We start from the raw sequence: 22854 nt of genomic DNA, 5'->3' as shown, positions 1-22854 counted from the left end.
GGTGCAAACACCACCAGGAGACACCCCAGGTGCGGAAGACTGAGCAGGACAAAGCAGCCGTCTGCAGTGCCATCTGCCAGCCAGCCCAGCCCATGAGAGCCAGACCTTCATTCTCTCCCAACGCAGCCCAGAGACCAGAGCTGAATTATGTTTACTGAACAAAGAAAAAACCGTCCCAAGACAGGCCCAGGAATGGTGCAGGTGTGGACAGCAGCAAAGGGTAGTGTTGACACGGTGAACGCAGGCCCGTCCGTTCCCTCCACACAGTCCAAAGGGGCGCCCGCTGGCAGCCGGGATGGGTGGGCCTCCTCTGCAGGCCCTGCTGGCAGCCGGCGCCCGTCCACAGATGCTGCGGCTCCCCCCACCTCACCTCCCAGGACAGCAGCCCCCAGGGCACCCACCACACAAGTCCTGATCAAGGGGTCACAGGCCAGGGAGGGGCCCACAGGCAGGAGGTAGAGTTGAGCACCAGTGTGACCTGTGGCCACGTCACCAGCCAGGCGGACGGAAGGAAGCCAGGCCTCCAGCTCAGGCTGGCTGGTGGGTCCTCGAGGAGGGGTTCAGTGTCCACCACGAAGAAATGGGTGAGGAAGGCTCTTGTGACGTGTGACCTCACATTGTGACGTGTGACCTCACAGAGGGGTGAGTCTGGGTGAGGAGCAGCTATCGGATCCTACCCAAGGCCAGGAAACTGAAGCTGACCAGAGTAGGGTCTAGAAACTCCAGGGCAAGTGGGACTGGCTCGGTCCAGACCTACCCTGGCCTCAAGGCCCAGCGAGTACTGCCTGCCTACAAACAGCTGTGTCCTCAACTAGGAGAGAGGCTGAGCCAACTTCGCGTGGCAATAGGTACAAATGGAACTGAAGGTGCAGAATCTCAAGGCTGTCAGCCCCCGAGTGGGGAGAGGGCGCGGGGGAGGGATGTGGGGGTGTGCCCACTTCCTTTCCCAAGAAAGCTGAGACCTGCGCGTCACCCCGGCCCTGACCCCGCGGCTCGGGGCTCACAGGGTGTCCTCCAGGAGGGCTGGTGGGCACCCTGGCAGCTGCAGCCTAGCGTCCCGGGGCAGGTGCACCAATCACCATGCTCAGAGGCTGACAGTGCAGCTGGGGGTCCCCGTGACCCTCGCTGGCCCCCGCAGCCACACCCCATGTGAAGTGCCCTGTGAGTTCAGACTCAAGCCTGGATGGTGGCTCCCTTTCTGGTCTCAGCCTCACCGCCCTCCCCGTGTTCCCAGGCTTACCCCCTCAGCAGCTGTGCGCTCACTGCGTGGCTGCACAGAGGCTTCCCTGCTGGTCCTTTAAAAATGTACAAAACGTGTGTTACATAAATAAGAAAGGGGGCCTAGCCCCAGTCCTCAGGCCATCACCAGGCACAGCCTCCTCGGGGCCCTTCTCGGCCACTCCTCAGGGTCCCGGCGTGCTCCACCACCATCTGCACAGCATGGTCCCCGCTGTCCTGTGCAGCTGGTCTGGCCGAGACCACTAGCCTACCAGATGCGTCCCCCATGCCTCCCAGGAGGGGCTATGTGGCCAAAGTCCCCGGCACACAGCACAGGGCCCAGAGCCCGCCAGGAGCATTCCCAGGCTGACCCTCCCGTGGCTAGGAGATCTTGCAGTTGCTGCGCGAGCAGTTCTGGGGGGGGCTCTGCGGCGGCCGGATGGACTTGGACCGCTTGAGGCTGTTGCCCTTGCTGCCGCCACCCCCAGCCCCACTGGCCAGCGAGTAGGAGCGCCCGTGCATCATGACGGCGTTCATGCCATTGGCCATTGAGAAGGACTTGAGGTGGCTCTTGATGGTGACAGGCAGCGGGAGCTTGTCGATGAGGTGCACGGGGGTGCAAGAAACGATGGCCCGGCAGCAGAGGTCCTGCAGACTGAACACTGCGGGGGCGGGGAGCGGGGGTGTCAGATGATGAGGGGTCAGGTCTGGGGAGGTAAGGGGGGGGGTCTTGGTGGCAACTGACAACCTCGCCATCAGATGAGCACAAGTGACAGAGAAGGGGCTTGGGGACTGGGAGGGGCGGTGCGCAAAGCTCCCAGGGCTGCTGAAGCGGAACAACCCCCACCCCACACCAGGCAAGCCCAGAGCAGCCACTGGGCACCCCGCCCCTGTCTCCTCCCCACCCCGCAGGGCTCGGCGGCTAGACATCCAAGCCCATAACCCTGGGTAGGAACTGAGCCTCCCTGCCACCTCGTTAGCTCTGCTCTGGTAGGACTGGGGCCTGGAACCTGTCCTCTGACTGACGGTGGGACAGGTCAGTCCGCAGCCGGCCCCTCCCCCCAGGCCCCGCCCCCGCAGCCGGGCCCCGCCCCTCCCCTGCAGGCCCCGCCCGCGCCTCACCTCTGTTGGGCCTCCAGATCTTCTCCATGCCATGCCGCATGAGCACGATGCGGGACAGCTCAGTGAAGGACTCGATGACGTTGAAGTTGCACAGCGGGCTGACCTCGAAGAAGGTCATGCAGTTCTTCTCCGCGTAGGCGCGCGCCTGCTCTGTTGGGACTTGCCGCTTGAAGGCTAGATGCAGCCGGTTCCCCACCAGGATCCGGGGGACTCCGGGTGCGTGCTAGGAGGTGTGCAGGACTCAGCACAGGTGCAGTGGCAGGATGCCCCTCTGCACCCACCCCCACCCCCCAGCCCGCGGGCCAGCCCTCCATCGATTCCGTGCTGAGGGGCCCCTGGGGGCCCAGAACCCCAACCCGCGGTGGCATTGCAGCCAGCGGCCAGCGGCTGGGGACGCACAGAACCTGGGCATGGGAGGCGCCGCAAGTGGGGGCCACAGAGGCTCCCTTTGCAAGTGGGGGATGTCGGCCCACATGCCAGGGATGGGTGTGGCCCTGGAAGGGGGTCTGGGGGAGTACACTACCTCGTCGATCTCTTTGATCCACCGGTCAATGCCGTCGAAGGACCAGCGGTTGGTGATGTCATACACCAGCAGGATTCCCTGCAAGGCAAGTGAGGGCATTACGAGGTCCAGGTTCCCACGGACGGACGGGGTCTTGTTCAGGCTCTGCCCCGCAGCCCTCCATCCCCATATGGGCAGGGCCGGGGCACTTGCGCTCACCCACGCTGCTCATGGGCACCACAGACAGCAAGGGGACAAACGCGGACCCCAACGCCACACATGGGCAGTTTTAGAGAACAGAAATACAAACACAACACACAGAACAGACTTCCACAGACGTGACCACCCGTGGAAGGGCTGGACAGGGACTTATTTCCTTGCTTATGCTTCCTGTGTGATGTTTATTTTTTGATTCAAGCATCTTTATTAACCTATCAATGTTACATTTTACACATAATATAAAAAGGGATCTACATTAGTACATCATGTTAATAAAGCAGTGCTCCAAAGTGACCAAGAAGCTGGGGAGGGAAAGAAATTTTCATTTTGGTCTTTTTCTTTCCCCTCCAGCAAATTATACTTTCAATTAACAGCAACAAGGGTATCTTAAAAATGCTCTGCTCGTTACATTTCTGTGCCTTACTACAAATTAAGAGTAGCACTGGAGCCTTTGGGCATGTGACTGAGTCTTCACTGACAGCCCCGTCCAGGCTGGGTGCAGCCCTGGTCAGAGGGAGCACGGACACGTGACCTCCGGGGTCCTTCAGGAGGGGGAAACCTCCTCTGGGGCTGTCAGGCTCCCATCTGGCCTGGAGCCACACCAGGACGAGAGGCAGGGGCTGCCATGCAACAAAAGGCCTGGTCATGCCAGTCTGCGGGGTAACTGCCAAGGTGGAGGTGAGCCAGCAGCCACTGAGGCCGACCAGAAAAGGCCAGGGCTGAGCCTGGCACACGGGCCACACAGCCCGAGGACTGCTGAGGCTGTGGGGGCCCAGGTGCTGCCACGGCCATGGCTGAACTCCACCCTGCTGTGGGCGCAGCTGCCCTGAGCTCCCGGCGGCCAGTGGGGGGAGGCAGCAGCGCGGGAGTGCTCCCGACGGCCGCTGGCTGGAGCCCTGAAACCGGCGTATCCGTCAAGCCAGACGCCGACAGGACGTTTTCAGTGATTTCGTCCTGGCTTGTTAAAGCATCAGAAGCTGACTGCCGCGCTCCAGAACCTGAGCGGGCCGTGTTCCGGGAGCGCCGGGAGCAGTGGCGCTCTTCTACCCCCACACCCTACTCCTGGGCACCTCTGGGTGGTCCTGGTTGCCAAGCCATCCAGCACGCAGTGCATGCTATTTCCAAGTCCCACCGGTTCTTGCCGAAGGTCTCACCCAACCTGACTCAAGGGGTCTCGGCCGGCCGTGAGCAAACACTCTGCTTTGGTTTCCTGCCGTGCAAGGGCAAGGTCAGCACTACCAAATCTGCAGCAAGACCCCCATCTCCACGCTTCTGTCTCCTTGTAACTCCGTCAGCACTAATCCATCCTAAGTGTCATCTTCATCATGAACAGGAATCCGCAGACATCCTCCCCCAGCGGAGCTTTGATGATGGCTTCCCACTCAGTCCACCTGCCCATTCCAGGAGATTCCATACATGAAACTCCAGAGGCGCCGCCCTGGTGGTCCAGGACCTCAGTCTCCCAACGCGGGGGGCCCGGGCTCCAGCCCTGGTCAGGGACCCAGGTCCCACAAGCCGCACCTCACAGACAGCTCACCTCACCGGCAGCTTGAGCGGGCCCCAGCCAATCGCACAGACCCACCAAGCCAGTGCGGGCAGGTGGGGAAGAAGAGGGGACCCGTAACGTTTAAAAGCTCGAGCAAACGGAAAGAAGCCCATCTTTTGGGTTCAGGCTCAAGTGCACCCCAAGGCTGTTGAAGAGCCTCTGGCTGGTCTCCTAGCTGGCGCCAGTCTCTGCCTACCACCGCCACCTGTGTCCGCCAGGTCAGGCTAATGACAGAAAGGTCACAGGATGAAGGACAGCGAGACGGCCGAACTGTGGGCAGGGACCAAAGGGACCACAGACTTGGCAGGAAAGACGCCTGGGACTGAGCACAGGTGGCTTCCTTGAGACCCCAAAATGAGGCTCCTGGTCACCAGGACCCCTCCAAAGGACCCCCGAGTCAGCTGTGACCTTAGAGAGCCACAGGAGTGGCAAAGACATTCTTACTGTATTCTCCCCTTTTCTCTTAACTTTGGCTCAGCTTCTTAAAACTGAGTAAGCCTCCACGGTAGAGACAGAGGCTCTGGTCCTGCCCCCGCCCCAGTCACCTGCTGCTGTCTTTCAGGTGCCCACAGGCGTCTCCTAACCCAAGAGGGTCCTGGTGCAAACCGCCCGGCGCAGCAGGGCCCTTCCCCACAGCAGCCACACTCTTGCACCAGGCTGGTCAGCGGGCGAGGCTGCTGGGTCACAGGTGACACACCTCATTTTGTTACAAACATTGGCAGCGAGCCTCTGAGCACACACAGGTGACTCGAGCTGCGAGAGAAAACCTCCCAGGTGTGGGTGGGCGTGTGCACCCTTGTTGCCAAGGTTGTTTATTGAGCTTACACACCAAAAAACGTAGGCATTTCAGGTGTGACCTGTTCAATGAGTTTGGACAAACACACACCTGTGCAATCACCACCTGACCAAGGTTGGAGGGTGGCTTTTACCAGTGAGTGTGGGGCTGAGTCACGCGGTTGTGGTACAGCAGCCAAGGAACCACAGGCTGTGGCTGAACGCCCCTGCCCACGCCCCACGGCGCAAGCACAGCTCTGCCCAGAAACGAACGCGCTGACGAGGGGAGCAGACGAACTGCATACACCCCACCCAGGCTGGTGTCCTACTTGGCACTCGCTGGAAGGGCGCATGTGCCCAGACCACTCACCTGTCTCCAGGAGACCAGCGCCTGGCTGAGCTCCCCTTGGTGCTAACCCAGCTGATCCCAAGCCCCAGCTCAACAGGACGCTGCCCTCCCCGGTTCCCCCCACACGCCCAGCCCGTGGGAACTGGCACAGGGGACCACGGTCCCCCACACAGGGAGCGCTGGCCGCCTGGGCCACAAGTGGCCACCTCAGACCTCAGCAACGGAAACAAGGGTCACAAGTCAGGAGACCTGAGACAGAGAGGGCCTCCCAGGAAGAGACACATGAGTGCAGCCAGGGCTGCGTCGGTGGCTGTGGGGCCCTGGTGCCTGCGAGGCCTCCGGGGACTGCGCCAGGGCAGGAGGGCGACTGGACAGACAGGACCTGGGGAGGAGCAGCTGCTGATCACACCCCGGGCCGCACAGGCCACGCTGCAGCCAGCGTGGGTCATCGACCAGGCAGGAGACCTGAGGTCAGCTTCCCAGCTGGAGACCCACCCCCACCCGCCACCCGGGCCGGAGACACACCCAGGATCCACGACTGGTTCCTCCAGCCCAGAAGCAACAGGAGCCTCCGGAACTAGAACAGTCAGCATGAGTGACACGTCCACGCCCGCTGCCCTGCAGAGAAGTGGACGCAGAACGCGCTCCCCTCCCCAGGTCCTCGCAGGTGAGCCCTCAGCCAACCTGCCTGCGCTCATCCCAGAGGAGTTGGCCTGCGTTCAGGGGCCCCCAGGGCCTCCTTGCTGTTCTCCGATCGCCCTATCCCCATAAACCGAGGTAACTACCCACCCCCCACCTCATTTCCTGTTTTATTGAACGAGTAGCAATGGGTGCATCGTAAAAATTGGGAAACATTCAAAAGCAACGGGAAGAATAGAGACCTCGTCAGGAAGCCTGTGGTCTCAGGCCCAACACCCGTTCCCCCGTGCACGAGTAGACTCCCCGTCAGACCCCCCTACAGAAGAGGCCGCAGGACACCCCTGGGCGCCCGTGCTCTCCCGCGGTCCTGGGCTGTGGGGAGGCCCCCACACCCTTGTGTCTGCGCTGGTGCCAGCCAGTCTGCGGGCTGTTGGCTCTGACCGTCTGGAAGCAGCCACTCCAGGTGGGACCGCCAGGCTAAGCAGGTCAGCAGCAGCACCCTCGCTCGCACCTTGGTGGAGGCCTGCACAGCCAGGAGCCCCGCCGTGGGGCTATCCACCACACGCCCAGCCGCAGTAGGGAGCGGCGCTCTGGACGCTCCTGAGAGGCACCTGCAAACGTGTCAGCTCCTGCTCACCAAGCAGAGGAGGCCCAGCCTCCACTGTCCAGTCCACCATCGGGGGGCACGCCCCACCTGGTCAGAGCCTGGGCCCCCCACAGGTCCCCTGAAGCCAGTCCCCTCGTGAAGGCAGCGAGTGGGCAGCTGGTCTATTCACACAACTGCTGCTTCCCTCCGTGCAGCCTCAAATCTCACACTGACGGCTGGCACACAGGCCACCAGGAGATGCCCAGGACAAACAGGGACAAGCAGGGCCCCAGGAGCCCCCACACTGCACACAGCCCAGCCCCGGAGCTCCTCCCTGCAGGCCCGCCACCACAGCCCGTGTCTGCCCTCTGGCATCTGCAGCAGCCCTTCCCACAGGGCTCAGCCCTCTGTCCAGCCAGCTGGCCTCGAGCCCACAGCTGCCGTGCCCCGCACAGGGTGCCACAGCCCTGCAGACCCCATGGAGGATGGCCGTGCAGGTCTTACCTGTGCGCCCCGCGAGTAGGACCTGAAGATGGTGCAGAACCGGCCCTGGCCCGAGGTGTCCCTGAAACAAAGTGGGGGGATGCGACCCATGGGAGCCCACCTGCATGAAGGACCCCGCCCCTCCCCCTCTGCATGGGCCCTGAAGACCTCCTTGGTCTGGACACCCCAGAAGACTGCCCTGTGGGGCTGGAGAACCCAAGTGCGGGGGAAGTCACACATCAACTGCGAGGGTCTGCAAACGCCCTCAATGTGGAATCCGGTAGCGGCAAGGAAGGAAGGGCCGGGGCCCCCTGGAAACACGTCTTTATGGGCAAAAGGGAGCCAGGCTCTGCTAGGACAGGCAGCCCTGACCTTCTGGTCTCTGCATCACATGCGGTCCCGTGTCTACACGGCTGCTATACTGGTGGTTTCTTTAAGGACCTGACTTACTTCACCCCGCTCCCTGGCCCCGGCAACAAGGGAAGCACAGCAGCCCCCGCCCAGGCGTCTCGGCGCGCAGCCCAACTCACCAGAGCTCCAGCTTGACCCGCCGGCCGTCCAGCAGGATGGTGGTTGTCTTGTAGTCTATCCCTGCAATGAAGCAGAGAGCGGGTGAAGGACTCACCTGACCAGGACCCGGTCTCTGCAGCCCAGAGGAGACAGGGCTGCAGCTGGGGAGCCCAGCGACCTCAGTCACCCGAGCTGCCCACCCTCCTGTCATCCCAGAGGCCCAAGGGGGGTGCCAACGCGCCAGCCAAAGGGAGGGTGGTTGGTCTCAGCACTGGCCACGTCACATGCTTCTCAGAGCTAATGGATTTCTGAGTTCCTGGGTTCACCCACCACCCAGGTGCTGACAAGTGGAGTGTGCCTGGAGCACTGTTAATGACAAAGTGGCACCTGAAATGCTTCTTCTCTGGAAAGTGCTCAAAGAACCTCTGCTGGCCACGTCTTTACTTTTCATTTTTTGAATACTTTAAAAATTGAAGTATAGTTGAATTACAATTGCTTCAGCTATACCACAAAGCGATTCAGTTTTATACGTTTATCTATTCTTTTTCAGATTCTTCTCCATCATAGATTATTATAACATACTGAATTTAGTTTCTGATGTTATACAGCAGTTCCGTGTTTATTACTTTCTTATACTTTCATGCAGAAAAAGCTAAATAAGTCCCGTCTCTGGCAGGGGCAGGAACAGTGATGGGCGCATCGCCTTACACCAAGGTCTTCAACTGGTGTCCGAAAAGCTGGGTCCTTCGTCCTCCTCCCTGGAGCCTTAGGCGTCCAGGTTCTCGGCTGTTCACAACACCTGTTCCAGGGAGGCTTGGAAATAGGCATTTTCCATGCAGACTCTGCACGTGGGCAGAGTCCACCACAGCGCTGCACGAAGGGCCCCGAGGGCCTTCCACCCCACTCACTGCTGGCCACATATCAAAGCCTGGCTCCCACCCATCAAGACACTCATCAGAAGGAAAACGTAATCCACAAAATGGGACGTGATAAATACTTGCAAATCATGTATCTGAAAAAGGACCAGTATTCAGAAAACATAAAGAAATCTTAAAACTCAACAAAAAGAATCCAATTAAAAAGTGGACCAAAGACTTAAAGAGATGTTTCTCCAAAGAAGATAAGCAAATAGCTAACAATCACATGAATTAGGGAAATGCAGATCAAAGCCATATGAGACACCGCATCACACCCATCAGATAGTTATTATCAAAAAAGGAGAAAACAAGCAGTGTTGGTGAGGATGCAGAGGAACCGGAACCCGTGAGCACTGCTCGTGGGGCTGGAAGATGGCGCCGCCGGGGGGACAGCACGGCGCTCCCTCAGAATTAAACTCAGAGTTGCCAAGGAATCCAGAACGTCCATCCAACATGTACGTATCGCACACGCACGCTCACAGCAGCATTATTCACGACAGCTAAAAGACGGACACAACCCCAGTCTCTAAAGATGAAAGAATGAATCAGCAAAACGCGGTCCATCTGTACAATAGAGTATCATCCCACCTTAGAGAGGAAGGAGAGTCTGACACGTGCTGCAACGGGAATGAACACTCAGTAAAACGAGCCAGACACAAGACAAGCCCTGCCTGACCCCTTCTGCGAGGTCCCTGGAGCATGAGCCTCAGACGGAGAGTGGACGGAGAGAGGCCGCCTAGGGCCGGAGGCGTGGGGGAGAGGCGCTCAGCGGGGAGTCCCAGCTGGGAAAGTGGAAAAGCTCAGGAGGTGCTGGGAGGGCCACTGAACTGTACACCTAAAATACTTAAAATGATAAATTTTACGTTGCCTATATTTAGCCACAATTTTTTTCAAGACGGAAGAGAAGATTCTCCCACACGCACTCTCGAGGTAAAGAAACACAGAACTCGGGTGTCTCCCCCGTCTTTCCTGTGCATTCACCTCCCCTCAACTGTCTGCCGACAACCCACTTTTTTAGGTGGGAACTCCTGGAATTCTCTGTCAAACGGGGAGCTCAGATTTGGCCCTGGACGCCTTAGAGGGTACGGGCTCTCTGGCTGCGTGAGCCAGACCCTATGAAGACAGCGCTGGCTACAGCGATCCTGGGAAGGCCACAGACGCCCACGCTCCAGGCAGTCACCTCTGTGGGTGCTCAGCCCAGTGGGTGCTGGCCACGGGGACCCACCCCAAGGCCACCCCCATGAAAGGACTGTGGCCTATGGACCAGGGCCGGGGGGCCAGCCTGGAGTTGCAGGGAGGAGCGGGCACCGAGGGAGGGCCCAGGAGGAAGCAGGGCACAGGGAGCCACTGGGGAGCACGCCAGCCTCTGTGGCCCTGGGGCAGTGCACACGGGCACCTCACCCACCCCTTGCCTGAGCCCGCCCGACTCCTTACTCAGGACTTCAACTCCAAAGAGGACGGCCAGCCCCCAGCCTTCAGGGCCTCTGCTCAAAGCGCTGCCAGATGCCCCAGAGGGCCCTGTGCGGACAGGCTCGCAAAGCTGGGCACAGGCACTGCAGAGGGACCAGCTCCACCTTCCCCGCAGCACCCCCTCCACGCACAGCAGCTGGGCCAGACGGCCCACCGACGGGAACCAGTGGGACTCCCACCCAGGAGCCCGCCCCAGGGCCGGAGGATCCTCAGGGCAGACAGCGGGGTCCAGCTGAAAATGGCCAGGGGCCCAGCTCTGCAGAAGACACAGGAAGCCGGCAGACTGACACACTCCCTCGGAGATTCTAAACAACCTCAAGGAGGGGCTTCCCTGGCGGTCCAGGGGCTAGGACGCTGTGTTTGCACTGCAGGGGCGGGGGTCCCATATTCCTCGGGGAACTAAGATCCCACGAAACACACAGCGTGGTTAAAATACATCTCAAGTATGCTCTTCAAGCTCACCCTGCCGCTCACCCACCCACCTGCCAAACCTGGGCAGAAACGTACAGTGTGCGTAACAGACTGAGAAAACCCAGACACTCGAGTGCAAAGGGAGGCCCACCCACAGAGGCAGCGCCTCCTTCAGGGACAGTGTCAGACCTCACGGCTTCCCAGCCTGGACCCCCTCTGTGGCCTCAGGACCTGTCCCAGCAGAACTGCAGTCCCCCGCCCATCCTCGAGGACCAGCAGCTTCCTGGGATGCATGTAACACCTGGTGGGCACAGAACACCACCAGTCCCAGCTGCCAAGGCGACTGCCCAGCGCACACAGAGGCGGGGCAAGGGCACCTCACACACGGGGAGGAGTCCCCACAGGACCTGGCCAGGGGCCTGGGACTCCAGACACTCCTCCAATGGACACAGGGCTCAGGAGGCCGCCGGGGGCCAGAGCAGGCTGGCTGTGTCCCCACTGGCCCCTAGCTGCCCAGGCTTCAGCTCTGCGCCTCCTAGACAGCCGGCCCCTCTCTCCTGGGGGCTCACGGGAGGTCTGCCTGCTGCTCCCCGGGGCTTCTGAGGGGGCGCAGTTCACCTGACACAGTGGCCTTCTGCACGCCTCACTCCGCCAGGCCCCGGCCACCACGCGCAGCCCCGAGCCAGGAACTGCAGCCTGAGCATCGACTTCCACCCCATGCCCCGCTGCGGCCGGGTGTTCACAGCTGAGACCCCACCTTGACATCGCGTGGGGTCCGACATTTCACAGGGATGTTTCCACTTTATGAATCATAGGCGTCTGTTGTTTGTTCAGAATCTGAACAAGAACTGTTCACCATCTCAAAAATAATCGCATCGTGCATAGTGACACCGTCACCAGGTCCATTTTCACCGTCACCTTCTCAGCATCGCACGGCTGTCCCCAGGCACTGACTCACTCGGCCACAACCACCTTACGACTTCGCCCGCACCCCTTCGTCCTGCTTCACGTTACAGATGTGTGTGCTGCAGCGACGACTGTGGGCAGAGCAGGTGATCCACTAATTTCACTCCTTCTCAGGACAGTCAAGGGGATGCTGCAGAGACCTGTCCGGGAGGGCCGACGCCTAGGACCCCGCGTCCCCTGGCCCACGGGACCCGCCCAGCAGGGAGGCGCACAGCCCGGGAGGCAGGGACGCGACAGGAACTGCCCGGCACTGACGCTTCCGCCCTCCCCAGAGGTGCTCAGAGCAGGGCTCGGAGGAGGAGGCAGGTCGCTCAGGTCCCATCCTGGCAGGTGCCCACGTCCTGGTGATCGGGGAGTCTATCGGGCACCCCTCAGGGCTCGACAGCCAGCGCACCTGGGGCTGGGACTGCGTGCACGGACACACAGGAGGAAGGCCAGGAGGCCCCAGCCAGCAGGAGAACCCCACCGCGGCCCCAGGGCCCTCCTGTGGAGGACGGCCTGGTGCGGGGGTCGCCTCCCTCGGGCCCTTCTCCCCGCAGTGCAGCAGGCGGTCCTCCCTTGGGACCCACATTTCCCACACCTGCGGGCACAGATGCAGGACAAAAGACCTTGAGAAAACCCACCTTCACTCGAGCCCTGGGAATAACAAGGTCAGCAGGGTGAAAGGGACAAGCAGCATCAGTTCTCAGCTTTAGCCTGCGCACAAACCAAGTCTGTGGGTGTTCAGAAGCCCAGGGCTCTGCCCTCCCTGGGAGCAATAGCTTTCAGGAGCAAGACCACCAGGCACAGCCTGCCTGACCCCTGGGGGCTGAGGGGGCACTTCCCATGCACCAGTCCAGGCTAAACTCAGACCCGTCTGCAGGACGGGCAAGGAGGGGTGCCCCACCCACAAAACCACCTGCCACCCCTGCTTCTGGCCGAACTTTAGTCTTCACAAAGGAATCGGCAGCTCTAGTGTATATCCACCCAGGCACTTCCCAACAAGATGAAAAGCCACAGGACAGCTTGTTAAAAATTCGTAACAGTGAGAAAAAAACAAGTGATGAAGACTGGGTTAAGAACGAAAGAGAAAATGCTGATCAATGCCTTCCCTCGCGCCTGACACGGGCGCACAGCTCCCGGGCATGGAGGGGCTGCCGTCACCCCGCCATCCCTGCGCGGGAGGAGCTGGTCTCCCAGCACGGCCCCCAGACCCCCGCTCCCCTCCTGGACCCAACACGACGCCAATGCCCAGCGTCAGGGTGCTGCCCCAAACCCAGACAGGCAGCCGCTGCTCCTCAGAGCTACTCCTTAGGGAGGGAAAACCAGATATCACCAAGTTCCCAGAGACAGACAAAGGCAAAAAAGGCCTAGGTCCTTGCGGAACCAGAAACAGCGTTCAGCAACAACGGCAAATGTGCAGAAGTGCTGGGGGCCGTGCATGGCCGTGCAGGCAGTGCCAGGCCAAGCGGTCCTCCTGACACACCTGACCAGCCCTTGCACACCCTCTCCCCGGGGGTGGGGGGGACAGCAAGGCCTCTCTCTGCCACATGCCTCCTTCCAGGGCAAGCGGAGGGCAGAGGAGGGTCTCTCGCAGTGTGGCGGGCCCTCACAGGCGGGCACAGGCCCCAGTCTTCCCGAGAGTGATGGGGGCCAAACCTGGTTTCTGCTCCTCAGAGAAAGGCCCAGCAACGATGGCCACTCCACGATCACACTGCACAGACAGCCCTGCGGCTCCGTGAAGCAGGAGGCTCCTGGGGAGAGGCCTGGCCCTGGACGGAGGCCGGGCACCACCGCTGGCAACACTCAAGCTCAGCGGGCCTTCAGCCTGGCCCACGAGTGCGCAGAGCCCCCGAGGCCTGGATTCCTGCCCCACAGACACGTGCGTGGCGCTTTCTGGTCGGCTCGAAGCTGAAACAATTCCACAGTCTGGGACTCATGGACAGCAGACGTTTATCCCCCACTGTCTGGAGCCCGGGAGGGCACTCAGCACGGGGGATCCAGCATCTGTGGGGGTGGCTGCCCACCGTGTCCTCGGGGGGAGGCGGCGAGGAAGCCCTCCTGACCAGATCACCTACCGAAGGCCCCACCTCCTAATACCATCTCTGGAGTCAGGTGTGAGCATGTCAATTGCGGAACGCCCGCCCAGTGCTGGCAGGGGCAGAAACACGGACGTGCACTCCACCGACCAGCCTGCAAAAGCCGACCAACACCAACAACCCAAAGAGCCTTCCATAGGGCTGTGTGGTCCTAGTCCTGGAACCTGAGGACACGCTTCCCACAGGGCGAAGGGCTTGGCCGACATGATGGGTCCCGGGCCTCAAGAGGGAGAGGACCTTGGGCTCCCCAGCCTGATGTCATCGCAAGTCCTCAGAGGTGGGCACCCCTGGCCAGTGAGTCTGACAGATGCGATGGAAGGAGGGCCCTGCCCTGGCTCTCAGAGTGGAAAGGGGGACCTGGTGAGGAGTGCAGGTGACCCTGAGGGGCTGGGACAGCCCTCTGTCCACAGCAAAGGAACAGGGACTCGGCCCCACCTGACTGACCACTGCGCCTGCAGAGCGGCAAGACAGCGAGTGACGGCAGAGGGAGCGGCCGGGGGACGGGCGACCGCGGCAGTGGTTTCAGGGAGTGTCCAGGGGATGGGTGACCAGGGCGGTGGTCTCAGGGAGTGCCCGGGGGACGGGCGACCGCGGCAGTGGTCTCAGGAAGCACCTGGGGGACGGGTGACCAGGGTAGTGGTCTCAGGGAGCGGCCGGGGAATAGGTGACCACGGTGGAGGTCTCAGGGAGTGCCCGGGGGACAGGCGACCAGGGCGGTGGTCTCAGGGAGTGCCTGGGGGACGGGCGACCGCGGTGGGGGTCTCAGGGAGTGCCTGGGGGACGGGCGACTGGGGCGGGAGTCTCAGGGAGCGGCTGGGGGACGGGTGACTGCAGCGGGGATCTCAGGGAGCGCCCGGGGGATGGGTGACCGGGGCGGTGGTCTCAGGGAGCGCCCGGGGGATGGGTGACCAGGGCAGTGGTCTCAGGGAGTGCCCAGGGGACAGGCGACCGGGGTGGGGGTCTCAGGGAGTGCCCGGGGGATGGGAGATCAGGGCCGGGGTCTCAGAGGATGGGTGACCACAGCAGGGGTCTCAGGGAGAGCCCAGGGGACGGGTGACCGGGGCGGGGGTCTCAGGGAGTGCCCGGGGAATGGGTGACCGGGGCGGGGGTCTCAGGGAGTGCCCGGGGGATGGGTGACCGGGGCGGGGGTCTCAGGGAGCGCCCGGGGGAATGGATGACCGGGGCGGTGGTCTCAGGCTGTTTCTAGTAACAACTCGACAGGGTCTAAAACCCGCCTGCTGGGAGGATTTACCAGGAGGCGGCCCTCAGCACGATGAGCGTAGAGTGCCCGCAGCCCTCACGCCCTCCCCGTCGGGCAGAAACTGCACGTCTGCTCTGGAAAGCTGCCAGGAGGTGCCCACCCCCAGCACTCACCGCACCCCTGACAGAAACACGCGTGCTCACTCGCCCAGACACATGTGAGAATCTGCACACCAGCGCCCCTCAGGGTGACCCAGACATGGAAACCCGCTGGTTGAAACGAGAAGACAAGAGAGGCCAAGTCGTACAGCTCCGCTTACAGAAGTTCAGGCAGGAGAAGCGGGCCGGAGGGGCGCGGGGTGGGGCAGCTGGGGCCTGAATCGCACCATGGTCAGGGCCACCCGCTGATCTGCTGGCCACAGAGACGCTCTCAGCACACGCACGACGCGCTGCCCACGCCCGCCCTGCGGCGGCGCAGGGTCGGAACCACAGCTGCAGGCGGCAGCCCGCCACAGGCCTGAGGGGACGGAGCACACGCCCCTGCACACGGGCATCGGGCTGGGGAGCAGCTCCAAGGAGGTCATGGGCTGGCTCCCTTAACACCTTGAAAACTACATGAGACCAAACCAAAGCAAAAGCTTTCTGCTGTCAACGAAGAGCAAGCCATGTTTCACACACAAAACTTCTGTTATTTTAAAAAAAAACAACACAACACCCTACCGATAATCCCAAAACTCAAAGGTGACCATTAACGTTCTTGAGTGTTTCAGCCGATGATTCTGCCCTTTGTCTTACTTACACAGACTTGACAAGATGACAAAGGCTTTCCTAACCACTGAATGTTCATTCACTATTTCTCCACACCAGCATTTTTAAAGGCTCCACAATATCTCACCCTACCCATTTCCATATGTCCTTGCCAGACCTGTGGGCTGCTTCAAGTTTTTCATTTTTATTTTTTTTAAAAAAAGAAAAAAGCTTTGCTTTCCCGCAGATGTGCCCCTTAAATTCCTCAGGGTGGGTACCTTACCACTCGCAGGAAGGGGGGCTCGTCCACGTCTGGACACAGGTGGCTGCACGGCCGGCGGGAAAGCAGGCACCCTCTGACCTGGGCTGTGCTGAGCTCATGGGCGAGCACCCCATCCCGCTGCACCTCAGGGCTGACGTCTTCCCACGTCCTCCCCCTGAAGCCTACGTGTTGCCAAGTGCCAGAGAGGAAAACACTCCCAACTACGACAGCATGACCAAGTTGCTCCCATTGTTAAGGGATGTGGGTGCTGCTGACGCGGTCCAAGTCAAATCACCACAGCCCCATGGTGTGTGTGTACGCACGCGTGCACACCCGCAGCTGACAGGCCTCTGTGGCCACGTCACACCTGAGCCCTGTGCTCAGGGACACACCTCCTCCCGCCCAAACTGCATCCGCGGGAAGATCTGAATCCGGCAGTCTGAGGACAGACATCGGACCCAGGAAGGTAGGGGCCAGATGGGGGAGGAGAGTGCTGAGCCACCACAGCCCCGGGGCAGCGCGGCCCGCAGGGCGGGCGCGGGTGGCCGGCAACGCTGCCACACTGCAGCGCCCATGGGCCCCGCAGCGGCTTCTGGACCTGAACACGGAACCTCGGTGCTCCTCAGATGGATGTCTCTGCGTTCTCAGGCCTGCACACCCCATCTCATGCACCATCCCTCCCCATCCCTCCCAGAGAGGCGCACACAGCCCTCATCCGCAGGCACCCCCCTCACCTTGGACCAGGTGCTCCCCCGGAAGGGAAGGCGCAGCCGGCTGTCCGCTCAGCTCACGCCCCCAAGAACCGCCCCGGTCCCAGGACATCTGCCCACTGGGGATCCACGGTGCCGTGCTCAGTCTGACCCACAGAACACACCAGGTAGCCTTTTGGGCTCACAAACACGTGTTTATCACCAGCCAAGATCTCTGTCCAGGGGCTTCCCAGGTGTCAGTGGTAAAGAATCTGCCTGCCAATGCAGGAGACCCGGGTTCAATCCCTGGGTCAGGAAGATCCCCCGGGGAAGGAAATGCTGGTAACCCACTCCAGTATTCCTGCCTGGAGAAGCCCATGGACAATGGAGCCTGGCAGACTACACTCCATGGGGTTGCAAAGAGTTGGACACAACTGCGCAACTAAGCCGCACAAAGACCTGTGTCCAGGGTTGGCACTGACTCCTTTGCACCTGCTGTGGGCAGAGAACTGGCCCACTCCCAGGGCTCGGGCCTTCCCCGCTCTGCTCTTCCGTCTGAGGACAGGCGTCCTCTCTGCCACGCCCTCTGCACGCCTTGACTCAACTAGGCAGAGTCCGCCCAGGATCCTGGAAGCCTGCCTGCCGAGCAGCCTCCCTGTGTGTGAGCACATCTCCTGAGCGCTCCTGGTGGTGCCCACCGCCCCCATCGGGGCTGGTCTCCCTCACCATTGTTTCCGCCCCCCTGCTTCTGAAGGACGCATGTCCACAGCCAACGAGGGTCTGGACATTCCAACCTCCACAGAAGAAAATGGTCCACCATGGACACCAGAACCTGCTCATTACTACCAGATCCCGAATGTGACTGAGAAACCTCAGTTACCACCTTACACTCAAGAGTTCAAGTTCACCTTTCCTGCATGCCCAGTTGCTCAGTCCAGCTCTTTGTGACCCTGTGGACTGCAGTCCGCCAACCTTCTCTATTGAATTTCCAGGCAAGAATACAGGAGTGGGTGTCAGTTCCTCCTTCAGGGGATCTTCCAGACCCAGGGATCGAACCTGTGTCTCCTGCCCTGGCAGGTGGATTCTTTACCACTGTGCCACCTGGGAAGCTCAACTTCACTTTATTCACTTCTATTTCCCAGCTCATTCCCACAGGACTGACGAAGTCCAACTGCCCATCCTGAGAGTGACCTGTGCACGGTCTCTGACACCCGCACGCAGTTCCAGCGTGCTCTCCAGAGCGCCCAGGTCAGCACAGTCAGCCCAGTGCCACCTCCCCTCCCTCCCGCGTTCCTTCTGCAGCTCGCTCCAGGTCAGGGTGCCGGACACTGACACCTTCCCCACATTCTCCAAGCGACTGAGGGATGATGTCCCAACTGATGTGGTCCTGGGCCCTGTGAAAGGCGTGTCTCCCGCACTAAGTACTGCCCACGCCCAAACCAGGCAAGTGGCCAGCTCTTCAGGGAGCAGCCACTGTGCACCTGGTCAATTCCTGGGCTGCACCGCAGATACGAAGCGCTGCAGTGGAGGACTGTGGTCATTGGGGAGAAGAGCCAGGCCCAGGCCCAGGGTGGAGATGCAGCCAAGGGTGCAAGCACAAGTGTGAGAAGGGCTTGCCGCTGCACTCTCACCCCAGAACCCGGCACCCGACAGAGGGAAGGCAACCCCGAAATCACCTAGCTCCAGACTGCGGTGCCCAGGAAAACACAAAGGAAGAGAAGAGACTGGGAGGGGTTGGGTGGTAACCATGAGCCCAGGGGTGCCATAGCAGGCTGCCTGCTGTGCCTCCCAAGCGCAAGTCTCCTGCCAACACTGGGGACAAGGCAACGGAGAAAACAGCAGGGGTCACACCCCAGCACGAGAGCTCCGGGTCGGCACCGAGGACGGAAACCAACCTCCAGCCCCAGAAACAGCTGGACCTGTCCAGGGACGCACGCCACACTGGGTCACAGAAACAGAAATAACCGTCAGGGCAGACCCCGGGCAGGCCACCCCTCAAACCAGCTCGCCCCTCCGGCCCCTCCATCTCTTTCCTTCCCTCCCCCACACCCCAGGCTCAAAGGAGGCGCACGCCCAGCAGCACTGACACCAGGAGCAGACAGTGAGGACGGAGCTGTGCCTTTTCTCCAGCTTCCCAGGACATGGGCGCATCTCGACGTGTCTTCCCGCTGCCCCTAACCCTGAAGACCCTGGGAGCCAGGGAGCCAAGGGCGGAACTGCCCTCTGTGAACGGGCAGGGCCCAAGGGGCAGCAGAAGGCTTCCAAGCACTGGGGCGCATTGAGCGCCCCAGGGACCCAGTAGTGTGGACAGTGTCGGAGCGGAGTCTGTGGAGCCCTGGGGAGAAGCCGCTGGGCTGCCGGCGCCTCCCGCCAGCTGCCTCTGTGCCAGCAACTCCCAGGGGCTGGTCCACAAGAGCCAAGTCTTGCCACAGGCACGGACCCCTCCTCTGGCCCCATGGCAGGGTGTTAGCAGAAAGGAATCTGAGCTCCCAGGGAGCGGGGAGTGAGAGGACCACCCGTGAGAGGCTCCCTTCACCGTTTCTGGCTGACCCGCGCTGGCCCAGGCCACTGGGAGTCCCTGAGTCCCTGCCATCTCCACGCCTCAGGCAGCGCTCCGCCTGTCACAGGGAGGAGGCGGGTCCCCTCTCCACCTGTGGCTGTGTCCCCAGTGCTCACCACACCCAGCAGGAGGACCCTCGGCAGCAGAGGTCTCGTCTGAGGAAACCTCTGCTGCCCTGATGGCGCCCTGGCCTCGGGATCTGCCGGATACGCACCACCAGCCTCCTGGGCATCGGCTCCGGGAAGGTGACTCAAGAGTCCACCATCCGCGCCTGGAGACACCCAGCAGTGGCGGTGGAGGCCTCCCGCTGGCCCTCTTGCCCTTAAAACGAACCCAGGGCCCTACTCTCGCTGAGGCTGGGAGCATGTGCTCAGGGAGGTGGGACAGATCTCAGCAGGAGGGGGCCCGGCCAGCCCAGGTAGCCCTACGACCCTGACAGTCCTGAAAGGAAAGGATGGAGGAGCAGCGTCCACAGTCTCAGCCGCCACAGGCCAACAGGATAGTCAACAGCCTCCGCAAGATCCCAAGACACAAAGAATGTGAAGGACGAGGACGCCAAGAAGCAGAATTCCTCAGGAAAGACAGCCTTGCCGGGAGCACGAAGGTCCCCGGGAAGGAGCGCCAGAGCCTGGGAGGGGCCGCGCTGCCCCGTCAACCGCGGACGCTGAGAGGAGCCCAGGCAGGTGCCAGGGATGCCTATGTGCCGTGTTTGGGCCACACGTCCGGGAACGTGGACAGAACGTTTAATCCCGTCAGGAGCGCGCGTTTTCCTCCAGCACAAGGTGCTGATGCTCGGAGCCCGGAGCCCGGAGCCCGGAGCCAACCGCCTTCCTCTGAGGACGCCCAGGTGTGTACACCTGGAGCGGCCGCGCGGCCAAAGCAAGGCCCTTCTTCCTCGGAGACCCGAGACCAAGTCTCCGCCCCAGAGACGCCGCGGGCCGCGGCGGGCCCCGGCGAGCTAGGGCGCTGATCCCCGGCCCCCGCCCGGCGCCGGCCCGCGGCCAGGCAGACGCAGGTCGCCGGGCGGCTCCAGGTGCCGGCTTACCGTTGCTGTAGGCGTACGGGGACTCGGCCGCGCCGTCCTGCAGGCTCTCCAGGATCTCGCCCTTGCCCACGTCGCTGTCGCCCACCAGCAGGAACTTGAGCAGGTAGTCGTAGCTCTTGACCGGGCTGCCCTGCGTCCCCATCGTCGCTCACGCGCGCGCGGGCCTCGCCCGCATTCCCACGGCGCCGCGGAGCCCGGCGGCGGAGGCCTCCGGCCGACCTGCGGGCGCCGGCGCGGATGAGTGGGGCTGGGGGACGGCGAGGCCACCCAGCCCACACCTGCTCCACCGCCCCCGCCGGGCCTCTCCTCTCCTGGCCTCAGCGTCGCCGCCGCCCCGCCGCTTCCCGCAAGGCGCCGCTCAGCCCCGCCGCCCCGCCCCGCCCCGCGCGCCGCCATTGGTCGTCCGTCATCCCCCTTCCCACGGCCATTGGCCGGCGGCCACGTCCTTCAGCACCACGGGCGCCCCCCAGCCCCTGCCCCCGCTTCCCAGACTTCGCCGCGAGACCTCCGCGCGCCCCGCCCCGCCGCCGCCCCGCCCCCGCGCCGTCGCCATCGGTCATGCCCCGCCCCCTCTCCGCGGCCATTAGCCCGAGCGCAGGTCCATCACAGATGCCCCGCCCCACCGCTTCCCAGGCCGCGCGGAGAAGCCCGCAGATGCCCCGCCCCGTCGCCGCCGCGCCCCGCCTTCCCGCCGTCGCCATTGGCCCTCTGCCGCCCGCTTTCCCGGAAGCACTGGTCCCCCTGCACGTCCGTCACAGCCCCGTCGTCCCCGCTGCGTCCCACAGAGCATCCCGGACTCACCGGCAACCCTACCCCCTGCTACCACGGCTCCTCGGCCCGCCCTCCACTTCGCCACTGGCCGCCGCTGCAGACCCTCCCACAGCAACTGGACCACCCGCACATTGGTCTCGGCCTCTGAGCCCGCCCCCCTTCCGAGATGCTCACCAATCAGGAGCCTGGAGCTCCAGGTTGTTTGCATACGCCCCTCCTTCCGCGTACGGAGCAGGACGGCGGCCGTCCCCAAGACGGGGTGAGGCGGCTAGGCGCGGGAAGACTGGGGTCTCGGGAAAGTCGCGGCCGCTGCCCCCACGAAAACCTCGGACGGGACGGAGTGGCCGGCTTACTTCAGCGCCCTCGGAAGCTGCTCTCTTCGACAAGGGGGGCGTGGCGCGGAGAGGGGAGCCAATCGGCGCTCGGAGTGGCCTCGGGAGGCGGGACTTCCGCTCCCGCGTGGGCGCCGGGGCGGTGAAGTATGGTGTGAGGAGGGGGCGGGCCCGGAGGACCGAGGAGGGCCGCGGGCGGCGATGAGGATGGTTGGGCGGCGGTGAGGAGGGGATGCTCGGGGGCGGCGAGGGGACGCGCGGGTCATGACGGGGGCGCAGGGCCCCCAGCGCAGCAGGTCCGCTCCGGTCCTTCGCCTCTGCTTTTCCCCTGGCAAGGCCTGCAGTTAGACAGCGGGGCTCCGATGGCCGGACCCTGCGGAATGGCGGGCTCATTGCGCTGGTTTTCCTCCGGCTCCAGAGAAGATGGCACTGCCGGCTCGGAGCTGCTGTGACCGGGTGGGGGGCCCAGGAAGAGGGGCGGGGCGTGGGGCTCTGAGGTTTGACCAGGGGGCCTCCAGGAGAAAGTGACTTTGAGGTTGTTTACAGGATGGATTAGAAATGCGTGTGAACACGTGTGAAGATAACAGTTTTACTCTTCAAGATGGAAAGTAAAGCAAAATAATACTCTTCTCCCCATTGGATCGGCAATGTCACATGTGGGCCACGATGTGGGGAACTGCTCTCTGGGAGGGAGGTTGGACAGCCTAATAATCCCGTGTCTTGTTTAGCCTGGAGAAGTTGTCAGAAACAAGCTCAAAGAATCACTGTAGAGCATTGTAGTGATGGTGAAAGTGGTGAAACCACCTAGACCCGGGATAGGGTGCCATTAAATCAACCAGGTTTACGCAGCCCCTTCAGTCATTGAGGTAAACCGCGAACAATACTGACCTGAGAAGACAGACAAATGATAGTACAGTTATACCCAGTGTAACTTTAACAGGAATGCTTTAAAGTTTTAATTTGTTTCATTCTAGATTTGTGTGTAGAGAAATATAATGTGTGCACAGGATGAAGTCTGGAAGGATGCTCACCAAATGGACAACATGGTTTCCTTTGGGGATGGAGAGTGGTGTTCTCATTGATAAACATTTTCCCGGGAACATATTCCCACATGACATGTAGTTAACAAAAGTTTAGCATATGGGCTTCCCTAGTGGCTCAGTGGTAAAGAATCCACCTGCCAATGCAGGAGATACGGGTTTAATCCCTGGTCGGGGAAGATTCCACATGCCACAGAGCAACCAAGCTCATGCGTCACAATTACTGAGCCTCTAGAGCCTGGGAGCCCAAGAGCCTGTGCTCCGCAACAAGAGAGGCCACTTGAGTGCGAAATCCGCATACCACTAGAGAGTAGCTCCCTCTCTCTGCCACCAAACCAACAAAGACCCAGCACAGCCAAAAATAAACAAATTTTTTTACAAGTCCAGCATAGAAGTACCATACAATGCAGCAGTTCCT

The 22854-nt window shown here is 61.8% G+C and overlaps 1 protein-coding gene across 2 annotated transcripts; it reads right to left on the bottom strand.

Moving 5' to 3' along the window:
* Positions 1 to 133: 133 nt before the first annotated feature.
* RAB40C (RAB40C, member RAS oncogene family) lies at positions 134 to 21428 on the bottom strand. Of its 2 annotated transcripts, XM_055561358.1 has the most exons (7): positions 21239 to 21428; positions 20294 to 20512; positions 7969 to 8029; positions 7460 to 7520; positions 2864 to 2941; positions 2341 to 2563; positions 134 to 1880 (listed from the first exon to the last, which is right to left on the bottom strand). In XM_055561358.1, exons 2-7 carry the CDS (start codon positions 20433 to 20435, stop codon positions 1600 to 1602), a joined length of 846 nt encoding a protein of 281 aa, XP_055417333.1. In that variant the 5' UTR covers positions 20436 to 20512; positions 21239 to 21428; the 3' UTR covers positions 134 to 1599. The 2 variants fall into 2 exon arrangements, with proteins under 2 accessions (XP_055417333.1, XP_055417334.1); XM_055561359.1 differs by lacking the exon at positions 20294 to 20512.
* Between the last annotated feature and the right edge of the window lie 1426 nt (positions 21429 to 22854).

This window comes from Bubalus kerabau, chromosome 23 (assembly GCF_029407905.1).
Source record: "Bubalus kerabau isolate K-KA32 ecotype Philippines breed swamp buffalo chromosome 23, PCC_UOA_SB_1v2, whole genome shotgun sequence".
NCBI classification, from domain to species: Eukaryota; Metazoa; Chordata; class Mammalia; order Artiodactyla; family Bovidae; genus Bubalus; species Bubalus kerabau.
This window is presented reverse-complemented; position numbering and strand designations above follow the sequence as displayed.

Bases quoted from the DNA above. Each gene is read 5' to 3' on its own strand.
- RAB40C (XM_055561358.1), bottom strand. From the start codon at position 20,435: ATGGGGACGCAGGGCAGCCCGGTCAAGAGCTACGACTACCTGCTCAAG. The intron at 7,521-7,968 runs GTGAGTTGGGCT...ACTTTGTTTCAG, and splicing joins CGGGTCAAGCTGGAGCTCTG to GGACACCTCGGGCCAGGGCC. The intron at 2,942-7,459 runs GTAAGACCTGCA...CTTGCCTTGCAG, and splicing joins CCTACTCGCGGGGCGCACAG to GGAATCCTGCTGGTGTATGA.